Below are 13998 nucleotides of genomic sequence, written 5' to 3'. Positions count from 1 at the left end.
GTTTTATTCCTGAAGATCATAATTAATATTGCGGGTGCTGATTAATTTCTTGGTTCAGACTCTCCACCCTTTATGGTTTTTTTATAGTAATTAGTTGATATACAGTTCCTTGGACAAGTCCCAGAAACAGTTTAGATGCTGTTTTACTTTTTGTTTTATTTTAATGCTGCAAAATACCTTGGAATTACTCTAGGCAAATACAGCAAACAGCTGGTATCACTTATTTGTCACTGAGAGCAAGATCTTATCCATTGTCTTAATCAGTTTTGATTTTGCAAGAGAAAAATAAAAATTGGAGTTTTTAACTTGATTGCGATGTAATTGTCAGTTGCTACTCATAGTAGAATGTAGTTTAAGGGCAGCATTATGTTTGGTAATAGTGGCTCAGCTTCCAAGTTGAATAATAACATGACATTCGCTCTCTAGCCTCGTATATTAAGAAGAGTTATTTGAGGAAAATGCCAGAGGTCTGTTGGCATGTGCCCAATTGAATTTCAGCATGAATCATTGCCATCAGAATAAGTTATATAAATAGCCAGGATTTAACCATTTTTAAAAAGTATGTTTATCTCATTGATGCCGTTCTTTAGAAAACATAATTGCAAATGTGAAATACTTTCAAATAAAGGGTAAGTGGTAGGTATTCTACTTTAATCACTCCTGCTAAACTAATGTTATACCGTTGGCCACCCATCATATTTTTCCGCTTGATATTTGCTCTTCTGCATTTGGATTTTGAGACGGGAACGCAATAAATGGCAATAAATTATGCATTTGTCCAAATGAGTGCAACAGTGCAAAGCTATACATAATATCTTTGTTATCAAAAACTATTATGTTTTTTTTTTGTTAAAGCTATTAACAATTTCCCATTCCTTTTAACTTTCAAGTGATGACATTTCATTGTGTTTGGATAATGAAGATTTTATGGCATGTTTGTAGGATGGACGGCTTAGGACTGGCGATCATATACTCCAGATTGGAGGCACTGACGTCCAGGGAATGGGAAGTGAACAGATTGCACAGGTGTTGAGAAACTGTGGTAATCGAGTGCGAATGGTGGTGGCCAGAGATCTTGGTGATGATTATTCCTCTAAATCTTCAATGGTTATTCCTTCTTTATTAAGTCAGGAAAAATCCAATATCGTGAGTACAATTGATCTTCAATAATATAATGATATTCAAATTTATTTTTCCATTTTTAAATGTTAATTATGTTTACATCAAATTGAGGATTAACATATATTTAAAAACTGAAACAAAATATTCCTTTAAGAGTGGTAATCTTTCCATAAAGACTTTTCGAAAAAAACAAAAGTTTAGAACAAATTAAGACTTGAATTTCAAAGCTGCATACAAGGCCATTTCTCACAAGAAATGCTTCAAACTGCTGGAGAAATTCATTGAGTCTAGAGGAAAGGTCTCAACCCAAAAAGGTGACTGTCGCTTCTGATCGTCTGAGTTCATTCAGCAGTTTCAATTTTGCTCCAGATTCGAGCATCAGCAGTCTATTGTTACTCCTTCTCTTGATATTCAATGCTACTATTATTGGTAAATCTCCCACCATTGAGTTTCTGTGGGTCACTATTGATCTAGAACTTAACCTAGAACTGCCACATAAATATCATGGTGACAAGTGCACATCATATTTACAATATTCTATGTTAAAAATCTTCTACACCAATAACAGGTTGAGTATGATCGAATGGTCTCCATTTGGTTTGTGGGTTAAACTTTAGCAAAGCTTAATACCATCCAGAACAAAGGAGCACGCTTGACCTAAGACCGCGTTCAATCACACTAAATATTCATAACCTTCATTCACCAGCATGGCATACCTGCAATGTATGGCATACCTTTCTGTAAGATGCATTACAGCAACTTGTGAAGCCAATAACATACCTTGCCTCAGATTCTTAGTCTATATGGCCGTGATGCTACTGTAAGGAAAATGACTCTACTTGACCTGACATCAAATGGCACCCATTGGTAATCAACAAATGATTTATTGACATTTTTTTGAGAATTCGCTGATCTCATGAATTAAAATAATTTAAAACAGTATATTGACTTAAAAGTACCCTGTACTAGTTTTCATAACTTGTTTAAAGAGGAGTCCACCAATGACTTAAATTTTGTATCCTTAGAGTTACAGAGTCGTTAGGAAATACAGTTAGAATTAGACAGTGGTAGTTCAAAAGTTTTAAAATGCTTTTGTATGTTTTGGGGATGTGGACCATATTAAATAACCAATACCATAATTTGTCTTTTAAACTTGTTTAGTATGTTTTGCCAACATTTTAAAAGAGTTGCATATCATTTTGCCAACTTGAAGTAATATTTGCAAATTATGTATTTATAAAATGTGAAATGTTACTATGAATGATGTCATATAGATCAGGATTTGCATGCTGTGAATTGCACAGTAGATTTGAGTTCTGTTTCTAGTTTAACTTTTGTTTCTCTCTTGATATTAAATTTCTCAATCGGGTTGGAAACTTTCCAGTGCCTTTGCATTTTATTGGAACTGTACTATGCCCATTATGAAAATCAGCAATGAGAGAACTTGCAAAAGGTTTTTCCATCATCCAAAGCTTTGATGTGGTTATGTATCAGCTCACTTCAGCAGAAATATGCTGTGACTTTTGTTTCCCTTCCATCTATCCACATTGAATTGGAGCTTGAGTCCCGGAGATGAAAGAATAAAATTCTAATGCAGTCTCTTATTTCACAAAATCTGGCGCATAGTCTGATGAGAAAGGTCAAAAGCTGATGCTAGGCCCATAATTTAAAATAAAACAATATAGCTAATAGTGTTAGAATTTCTTTGTATGTTGAATGTTACTTAAATTTGTTGTAAGAATATAAATACAAATGTTATTTAAAAATAAATAAATCATGAAGCAACAATATAACTTGGATAGGGACACTAGCTACTAGCATTTTAATGGATGTGAAAGAGAGGTAATATACTTGATATGTTCAAAACAATTACTTCAACTGATAATTTGATCCATTTCATAAGTGATATGAGCAGAATTAGGCCATTCATTTACTCCGCCATTCAATCAGGGCTGATCTATCTTTGCCTCTTCACCCCATTCTCCTGCATTCTCCCCATAACCCCTGACACCCATACTTATCAAGCATCTATCTACAGTATCTCTGCCTTAAGAATATCCATTGACTTAGCCTCCACAGCCTTCTGTGGCATTGAATTCCACAGATTCACCACCATCAGACAAAATAAATTCCACCTCATCTCTTTCCTAAATGAACTTCCTTTAATTCTGAGGCTATGACCTCTGATCCCAGACTCTCCCACTAGTGGAAACATCCTCTCCACATCCGCCCTATTCAGGCCTTTCACTGTTCGGTAAGTTTCAATGAGGACTCCCCTCATCCTCCTAAACTCCGGCGAGTAGAGCCCCAATTCCGTCAAACGCTCATCATACGTTAACGCACTAATTCCTGGAATCATTCTCATAAACCTCCTCTGGACCCTCTCAGCACATCCTTCCTCAGATATGGGACCCAAAATTCCTCACAATACTGCAAATGCAGTCTGACCAGCACCTTTTTGAGCCTCAGCATTACATTGTATTATTGTATTCTAGACCTTTTGAAATAAATGCTAGCAATGCTTTTGCCTTTCTTATTACCGATACTGATTTTAATTTGATCAACTAAAATACATTTAGTTTTTGTACATTAGCAGTCCAACACTCATGCAGAATTATCAGCATCAATTGTTTATCATACTGTCCATTAATCCCCATTGATGAGAAAGGGTTAGGGTTAGTGGTTGATAGGTTTTTTTTCTCTGACTAAAGAGTCTGGATCCAGGACATAACATTTGATATAAGAAACTTGCCTTCTGGACTAATTATTGAGTTTTGTATTAACTAGGAATTCTCTACTCTGGAAAGATGTGGATACTGAGTCTTGCATATATTCAAAGCCCATTTATGATGCCTTTTGCAACTTTCCTCATTACCCCCACAATTCCTCATTTCCTGATACAACCTTGGGAACCTCTTTTTAAAGAACCTGATATTCAGTTGAAAGAAATTCATCTGTTTAATTATTGAATAATATTCCAAGGCCAAAACCTTTTCTGCAAAGCTGAACATTTTTGGGCCTGTTTGTTATAACTAAATCCTAAATAACCTGGATCTTCTGCATATTTTTCAGATCTTATTTATTTAACAGAAGTGTAAAGAATAGAGCAATCAATTATTTATACACATTCTGCCATACATTGAGATGATAGTTGTTCAATATTTTAATGCCATATATTATTTTTGGTTCCATATCATTTTATATTTTCATTAGCAAAAATAAATTGATTTGAATTAAAATATAATTAAAATTTTTGATGGCTTGGGAAATTTTATTGAAATGATTTAAGGAGTTTTACCTCTATAAATTTGAACATTTAATTAAATCAAATTGAAAATAGGGATATTTTGTACATTTTAACAATGTTTTTTTTAATGCTCTTAAGATTCATTATTTGAGAAAATGTTTTGTTTTAGGTTTCTGCAGATGATTACGAAATTAATAATATTGAACTCAAGAGAGATGGACAAAGCCTGGGCATTACGGTTGTTGGTTATGTTGGAGCATCTCAAAGTGGTGAGTTCAGAAATATATGGAGCCATAGATTTATTCAGATTAAAAGGAAGCAAACTGTGATCCAAATCAAAACCTGCAGCCTCACTTTATAGATCTGCACATGCTGATTCATATGTTTCTTTTGATAATTCACACATCATAATTGATGAATCATTGCTATCCATTCTTCTTGCACATCTTCTTAACTATTTCCAAATCTCTCAAAGCTCAACTCAACTCATTGTAGTTCGGTTCACCCACTGAGAATTGTAGTAATTTCTTTGCCAATTGCTTTACTTTGGCCTGGGCAATATCTATGCACAATCATCATTACACAAGTACTTGGTTCTTCTCACTTTGCTCTATTTGAAAACTTGCTGTTCCGCACATTGGCAATTGAATTTTCCTACATTACAACAGTGACTAAAGATTAAATAATATGGAAGTCATAGGAAGAGCTTTGTAATAGCAATACTTTTTAAAATCTTACTCCTGGATCTTATTCTTGATTCCTCTAAGCCTTGTAATCTTTTGACGTTCTGCTTTTCATGAAACTCTAATTTATGAGCTAACTCCATTTATTATTTCTCTGTACAAACAGCTGGAAGACCAATGGCAGAAATAATGGTGTTTTCTTTTTCAAATTGCAAATCATCTCAGAATTCCAACCTATGCTTTCAAAGTGGTTCTTAGATGACTGGACAAAATTAATGTTCATCAATCACTCTTGAATTGCTCCCCTTATTAGATGGATAGTTCAATAGTTTAGATTTTTTTTTCTAATTGCATCGCTTGGATCTTAAATTGGGCCAGTACTTGGTTGATACTTTTGGTTAACTGAAATCTATTTATATATTGTGTAGTAACGTAAAACTTTCAGCAAACATATTTCTTGGATGAGATATTAAATGTCTGCTTTCTGCTTTCTCAGTGAAAATAAGTCCATACGTTGTTGGAGCAGAATTGGGCCATTCGCCCCATCGAGTCTACTCTGCCATTCAATCATGCCCAATCTATCTTTCCCTCTCAATCCCATTCTCCTGCCTTCTCCCCATAACCCTAGACACCCTTGCAAATCACTCTCCACCTTAAAAATAGTCATTGGTCTCCACAGCCTTCTGTGGCAATTAATTCCACAGATTCACCACCCTGTGACTAAAGAAATTCCTCCTCCTTTCTAAGGATTTCACAGTATTATTTCAAGAAGAGAAATGGAATTCTGATATCTTTCAGAACATATTCCCAGACTTGCATCTCGATAAAGATGACCATGTTATTTATTTTATTGCTGTTGATGAAAACATGCTTAGGTGTGATACTGACTTTTCAAAAGTATTCTTAGTGTGCATTTCAGGGTTTTCTTTGTGAAAGATATAAAATTTAAGTTAATTAACTTTTCATAGTTCCTGCTGAGAAAGCTGCTTTCTCTAAGAGGGAAGTATTTTTTCTTATGGATGTAGTTTCCCATAGGAGAAACAGGCTAATATTTAAGAATGGTTCTTCTTATAATTGTGACCGATTAGGTCTATACTGAAGCAGAATAGACTGAATCGAGATAAAGTTCGCTTGGCCCAATTTAAGATCCAAACACCGTATTTAGAAAAACAACTGTAAAGTAGTTAACTATGAAACTTAGAACAATAGCAAATCAAGGGTGCTTATTAATTTTAGTCTGCAATTTAAGAACTACCTTGAAAGCATAGATAGAGTGCAGAGATCCTTGCAATTTGAAAACCACCATTATTTCTGCCACTGGTTTTCATCCATAGCTTTATTTTGTTTGTAAAATCTTGATTAGAGTCCCACAAGAAAAATCTCTTTGTTATTGTGAGTCTGAAACTCTGTCTCCCAGAACCCTCTTTCCCTTATTAACACAATTGTCTTTATAACATGATTTCTTAGGAATGCAACCATTGTGTTATAGCAGAATTAGCTGTATTTAATAAGGGCCCATGCTTGAATTTTGTAATTGTTCAGAGAACAAGTGAGTTGCCACAATTCGATTTCGCGAACGATCACTGTTTATTTCATAACTTGTTTTACCAACGATCACAGGTTAATGTGATCACGTATTTTGGACATACAGTATGACTACGTTGAGCTGTCTTTCCAGAGTACTTTTAATGGAATATAATATTTCTAGATACTCCACTGAAATGTTATCAAAAAGGATTAGAAATATTCTCCTATGTTCTTGGTCATGTTACATTATATGACCACGAATGCTTGATAGCTTTGTTGAACCATTAGATTTTTAGAAGATTTACAATTGGGGATAGAGTATGACAAGCATTGATATTGAGAGCAGAATTCCAAATTTTAGGGGCTGAGCTGCTAAGGCCTGTATGGATGCAAATAAAATTGGATATGTGTAAGAGGCTAGAAACGTTGGTGAAATTATTCATCAGAATTATTCAATACTATAATTTACAGATACCTCTGGAATTTTTGTGAAAAGCATAATACCAGGGAGTGCTGCAGAACAAAGTGGATGTATTCACGTTCAAGACAGAATCATTGCTGTGAGTAACATTTTACATCAATTGTAATTGTTCGTATTTGCTAATAATTCTCATATTGAATGGATGGTCTCTTCTTCATAGTCTCCCAAATAATTAAAAAACATTATTAGCGATGCCTAACCTTTTGAAACATTTTAGACAAGCTGCGTAAATTACACATGACCTCTTGAGTCATAACATCAATGACTGTTCTGTTGAGTCAAATTTGTTCCTGCATACCCTCAACACTTATACAGTATCCTCTTCAGTGCAGAATTATTTTCTTCCTTTGCTTGTGGTTAACTTTGTAATTCAAGTATACAACCAGGGCCTCGGGATCAAACCAGAATGGCAAATTCACTCGCATCACAATGGCAAAATTCAGGCTTACGATACTTTGTTTTTTTTTGCATCTGCAGTTTTAATTCCTGAGGTATGTGGAGTTTTATTGTCATTTTCATTTTGTAGGTTGATGGAGTTAATATTCAGGGATTTACTAATCAAGAAGCAATTGATGCTTTACGAAACACTGAAAAAACTGTTAACCTTACATTAGCAAGGAAGAAGATGTGCAATAACTACGAATACTTTGGAAAGGGTAAGTTATATTGTGCTTTCAACTTGCATGAGATGTAAAAGAAATTCCAAATATTTCACTACTATCTTTTATAAAGAGAATTAAATGGACAAAAAGATATTCTATTAAATTATAATAACTAGATATTAATGCAAAGGAAATGTTTTTAAAATCACAAATGATCATTTAATTATTGTCATAAAATAATAAAATTGACCATGAGCTCACTTCAAAACAATTAATTTGTCAGTTTTGGAAATTCTGCAGAAACGTATCACACCTTAAGATATCACATTTGTTTAATAATTTGGGTCAATTTATTGGGTCTTTATTGTCACATGTACAGTGAATTTTTTTTTGCATACAGTTCAGTAAAGTATTGCCAGATCCAAGCATAATCCCCAATTAGTACAAAGTGTACAGCAATAGTCCACTGAGACCGACCACATGCAAGAGTCGCCAGCTTTTGGCGCCATTTTCCAAGTCTAGTCCGGTCCGCACACTGGGTCTTCTGGATCGTTGAGCCCGAGGCGAGCCCAAGGCTGCTTCAAGGCCTCCAGCAAACTGTCCTCCCTCTCCTTGTCCAGCCACCTTTACCATTGTGTGCTTTATCTGTGCATTTTAAAATGGTGCAAAATTCTTTCAGTAGATACCTACTTCTTTTGTTATCAAAGTGTTGGCTCAGTCTACAATCCCATAGCGGAAAGAATTATTGAAATTCATGATATATTCAGCCTGTTGTGTCCATTCAGGCCAAACATTGATTTTAGATTAATTGTACTTTCAAGCTCTTGATCCTGAGCCATGATATTTGTTTGTATGTAACGTCGATGTAGATTGGCTTATGGGATTGAAGTCTTGCAAGAGGGTGGGTGATGGTAGGATGTGGTGCCCTACCATGAGAGATGTCAGAGCAGCGACATTGTTACATTGATATATGTATCTTGCATCTGAATCATCTTAATTAAAGTATGATAAGTGAAATTGTAAGTTACTTTTACTTATAGTGGTTTAAACATCACTTTCAAAAAACATCAACAAGTCAGAACAAGAGATACAGATCATAACATTAACAAGTGGAACAGATGTATTACAAACCAGCAATTAATAAACAGCTTTTATTTAATAAAAATGAAACCTGTAAAATATATTATTTTTCAAATGATTCTTTATCTGTTACATTGAAGACGGTATTGAGGCTGCTTCCTGAACCGTGTAGAACTTGACATTTCATCAACATCACCACAAATTTCCACCGTTCAAATTCACTTAGATTATCTGGACACTCTGACACCTCTCTCTCCTTTCTCAATCTCTCCGGGTCCAGCACAAGCTTCCACATCTACCGTGACTACACTTTCTCTCAGTCTGTCTCTTGTGAGGAAGCCATCACTTATTCTCAGTTGCTCTCTGTCTCTGCTGCATCTGCTTCTAAGAGGCTTTCCGCTCTAGTGCTTCTGAGATGTTCAGAAAACATGAAGTCTCCCCTACTATTGTGTGTGTACTTGTGACTACTCCATGCCGTGCAGTTCAGCTAACAATCCCTACCCCACTCCTTCCCCACTTCACCAACGTCTGTCCTCTTCCACTCATGTCCTCCCTCCTCCTCCTTTACTTCATTTTTCATCACTTCCTTACCTGGCACCCTTTTGTCTCCATTTCCCCATCAGCCTTTGTTATTATCTCCACCCATCTGCAAATCACCCCTCACCTGTATCCACCTATCACTTTTTCCCCTCACCCCAACCTCTCTTTATCAGCTTTCCCCATTTTACTCTATGTCTGAAGAAGAGACCCAACCTAAAAAATGTTTGTTCTTTTCCCACCATTGATGGTGCCTAACCTGCTGAGATCATCCAGCTGTTTGTTTATTGCACAACATTCCAGCATATGCAGTCTCTTGTGTCTCCAATTAGCCCTCACCCTGATTGCTCTGAACTCAAAACATTACATTAAAAAGGCCTTTCACTATATTATAAGATAAAAATCATATTCTATGAAATCATGGAAATAAAAGGAATCATATCTTTTTCATCATGTAGTATTATTGTTCATTCCTTGAATTAGTGCATTTGTTTCTCTTTAAGCAGAGAAGTAATGTTTATATTTATACAGGTTTGGTTTTCATTGGTAAGGAATCTTCCATCAAATGATGTCATCTAACAGATAATGCAAAATGCATTTTCAGTAAATGTCTCTCACAGAGTTTCGATAGGAAATGGAATGTGAACTCAAAGCAATGCAAGATTTTTGCAAAATATTCTAATTATATAAAGAGATTCACAATGACGAAGCTAAAAGTAAATATGTTATTTTATTTTTTACAGTAGAACGTGATAATGTAACACAGGTGACAAATGCACTTATCACTGAAGGCAGTTTTTATTCTCCAGTTGAAGGGCCAGAAACTGCACACGCAAAGAAGCAGGAATGCAAAATTGATGGTATGTGCAGTTTATCCACTGGTATGAGTGTAAAATTTGTTGTTGACATCATAGTGACAAATTGGAGAATACTAAGAAGATCTCAGTACTGTTGGACATTCATTGTTAGGAACAATACAGTTGACAAATCTGTCAAGAGTGCATGCAAAGCATTCGAGTTAATTCTTGGATCACGAAAAATCAGAAGAATACAAAGCGAAATTTATTTAAAACTATGTAGATCACGCACATACGTTACACAATTTTCATTTTCCATTTTTTTTTTTAAAGAACAAGAGAAAATGTAGCGCTCTGATAAAGTAAAAAATTGTAGTATCACCCCCCCCCCCCCCCAAACCCATGGGAAGTCCTGAATCACAATAACTCAAAATGGAGAATGAGCATTTGTGATGGCACTGTAAACCTCTAGTCCCCTTGTTGAGACTATGCAAGAGCTCAGTGGAGATGGCAAAAAGAGCTCAGCTCTTCCCAAACTCTGCTTCCACATGCCCCATTTTATGGATCGCCTGTGGCAATGTCCGGATCTCGTGTGGGCCTTATCAGCTACCTCAGAACATACAGAACTGGATTATTAGCAAACCATCCAAGGCATTGCAGAGGAAAAAACAATCAAGATTATTATGAGAGATTTTATCTGCAAGCAGGATATGGATAAAAAGGCGTTGCTAATAAAATGTATCATTGGGTGTAATTACCAGAATTTGGAGAGTTGGGGCAGAGAGATTTTGGAGAATTTGAATTCCAATTTTATTTTGGTGAAATTGGTAACTTTTGTTTCCAGTCTTGGCTGATGTTAGGCTTGTAATTACTGCGTGAGGAACTGAACTTTCTCTAAGACTTGACTGGATGTTGTGGTGCACGTTTCTTAGCGAAGGCTTTTGAGGACCAGTTTGACAGCGTTTGTGACTATTTGACATTCAAAACTACAAATTAGCACATTTATTTTGCCAAACTTACTATTTTGCTATTGTGACTTTTGAATGATCGAATTCCAAAACCATAGCCCGTGAAATATCGTGCCTTTTAATAAAATGTGGCAGGATAAATTGCAGAACTTTTTTCATACAGGTTCATTGTGATAAATTTAAATCATTCAATGTAGATTTCCGGCTTGTCTCGTTAAATAATTACATGACGTCTGATTTCTTTTATCCAATTTCTATCTATTACCTGCTTAAGAAATTGAGTTCCACCTAGATCCACCCAAATTCATCTGGGTTTTAAAGGATTAAAGTATTAGCATAAATATGGCTTTTATTCTGTTGTGCTTTAAGAACTCAAAGTGAAATAATTGTAGTTTAATTACTTAGAAATCAAAGGATTTAATACAGAGAAACAGTTTTTTCTCATTGGGGAACATTGGTACAAGAGGTTACAATCTTACAATTCTGGCTCAATTATTCTGAAGTGAAATGAGGACACACCTTTTTACAAAGGGGGAATACTAAGTTCTCTTATAAAGCCCTGAGGAAGCTCAACGGGTTAAAATGTTTAGGATTAAGATGGTAGATTTTTATTCGGTGGTAGGTATTAAAATATATTGATCAACAGTGAGTGAATATCGGGTTGAGAACCTTCTTCAGACTGAGAGTCAGGAGAGAGGGAAGAGGTATGAAAAGGTATAGAACAAATCAAAGCCAGCGCCAAATTAAAGATGGCCTAGGAGCCCACAATGGTCAATTGTTGGCTCTGGAGGAGGTGATAATGAAGAAATAATGGGAATGCATACACTCAGTACGCCTTGGCCTACGCAATCTCCCAGTTGCCAAACATTTTAATCCCCTTCACTGTCCCAACTGACCTTTCTGTCCTGAGTCTTCTCCACTGTCAGAGTGAGCCCACATGCAAATTGGAGCACCACATATTTCGCTTGGGCAGTTTACAACCCAGTGGTAAGAATATTGATTTCTCTAATTTTGTAACCTTTGAATTTCCTCTCTCTTTCTATCCTTCCCCCACCATAGTTGTTTTGCTAGTTTCACTGTTCTTATCTCATCATTATCAGCTCCACAGCCAACAATTGACCATTGTGGGCTCCTAGGCCATCTTTGATTTGATGTGGGGTTTGATTTCTTCTGTACTTCATACCTCCAGTTTCCCTCTCCCCTGACTCAGTCTGAAGAAGGGTCTTGACCCAAAATGTCACATATTCCTTTTCTCTAGAGATGCTGCCTGGTCCACTGAGTTACTCCAGCATTTTGTGTCCATCTTCGAAGAAAGACATATGGTCTCCTATTGTTCTGAAGATGACTACTGTATGCCAGAGAACTCTCTGTAGCTGGAGATAGATGTCTCGATTGGGAACAGTGATAATGGAACTGTAAGAAAGAGAGTTCCAGTAAGGGGGGTTGCAAAGGACTGATGATGAAGCGTGGTGCATTTCAACAAACTGAAGATTATAGTGAAAACAATAAATCAGAAACTCAGTGTGCAAACTGCATTGATGACTTTAAATTGGTAAGGTAGAGTGAGGAAATATGAGTTAATTTAGACAGTAATGGGAGATGTTAGTGTTTGGGAACATGGGTCAAGGGTGATGGGTCATGGCACAAAGGCTTTGCAATAGTCACATCAGGAGAAGAATTAACTATTGAGAAGGCAAGATGATGCTCAGATTGCTGCTGGTCCATGGGCATGTTCCTAGCTGAAATATTTAAATATTTGTGTGTGGTAGATGCAGAAAGATTTCAGTTTCCTTTAGTTTTCTCCACAATAACTACCAACGCATAAATAACTATTCTGTATTAAAAGCCAATTAATGGAACTTGCATGTTATACCTATTAACATTTGGTTTTCTAATCCAAGTCATGACCTATGACATACTGATTATAACAGGAAGAGAATGCCTTATTTTACAGCACTGACCTTGAAAACAATTATTGCATATGACAGAGAAACAGAGAGAGAGAGAGAGAGAGAGAGAGAGAGAGAGAGAGAGAGAGAGAGAGAGAGAGAGAGACCAAGAAAAACTCCTTAAACCAAGGAGTTTAAATTTTTTTAATGTGGATGAGCGTTATAAACAGTTTGAGTATCAATGATCACTGAAATGTCATTTAGTGTTCTGAATCTTTTCTTCAAATATTGTTCAATAAAGGAATTTTATACTTAAAATACAGCTCCTAGTTGGGGTCATCAGTTGGGCAACGTTGTTTCATGCCATCTAACCCTATCAAATTGTCTGACGTGCAACAAAGGGATTATAATGGTCGTAAGAATACTTGAATTGATATAAATGTCAAGATAGCATTATTAGAGCGGAAGAATGATTTTGAACTGTAGGCTGTATTAAAGATCATGTTACAGTCTGGATTAATTAAACAAGACAAGCTATTATACCTGCCAACTGTACAAACACAATGTACTTTTGCATTGCACAGAAATGCTCCTCAGATAACAATGCGCTTTGTCACTAATTATTTCCCTTGGGAACAATACTGTTAAAACACTGAATAGTTTGAAAGGTTTTTTTTTACATTCAGAGGATTAGGTAATTTATAGGCTTTAACTTGCTCCAGGAGGTTAATGAAAATCAGTCATTTTTGTTAGATGCACTCATGCCCTTGATGTTTTCTGCTACAAATTGCTTAAGGAGTGTGCTAAGAAAATTGAGTAAGGGAAATTGAACAACAGAATGAACACCTGGACAGAGAGGCGTGCAATTGTATATGTCCTTTATCAATCAGATTGAAGGATTATGACTAGCAATGTAACTACTGAAAAGGGAGTGTAAATTAATTAAACAAAGGCTGGCCTTTCCCCATGGTGGGGAGAAAAGGACAATAAAAAATAAAAAAGAGAGCCTTTTAAACTTGATTTTATTTCTAAAAATTGAAGCAATTAAGACCTGAACCCTTCAAA

The 13998-nt window shown here is 35.7% G+C and overlaps 1 protein-coding gene across 6 annotated transcripts in view; it reads left to right on the top strand.

Annotated features, from left to right (window-relative positions):
• patj (PATJ crumbs cell polarity complex component) overlaps positions 1-13998 on the top strand; it is a 215784-nt gene that overhangs the window by 20139 nt on the left and 181647 nt on the right. For all 6 annotated transcript variants that reach the window (XM_055641833.1, XM_055641832.1, XM_055641829.1 and 3 more), the window contains exons 8-12: positions 943-1146; positions 4539-4638; positions 7051-7139; positions 7587-7716; positions 10023-10139. In XM_055641833.1, the coding sequence (XP_055497808.1) occupies positions 943-1146; positions 4539-4638; positions 7051-7139; positions 7587-7716; positions 10023-10139 (640 nt within the window). The remainder of the gene's footprint in view (positions 1-942; positions 1147-4538; positions 4639-7050; positions 7140-7586; positions 7717-10022; positions 10140-13998) is intronic.

Source organism: Leucoraja erinacea, chromosome 10 (genome assembly GCF_028641065.1).
Source record: "Leucoraja erinacea ecotype New England chromosome 10, Leri_hhj_1, whole genome shotgun sequence".
Classification (NCBI taxonomy): Eukaryota; Metazoa; Chordata; class Chondrichthyes; order Rajiformes; family Rajidae; genus Leucoraja; species Leucoraja erinaceus.
Note: the sequence above shows the minus strand (reverse complement) of the source record. Positions and strands in the feature narration are given on the sequence as shown.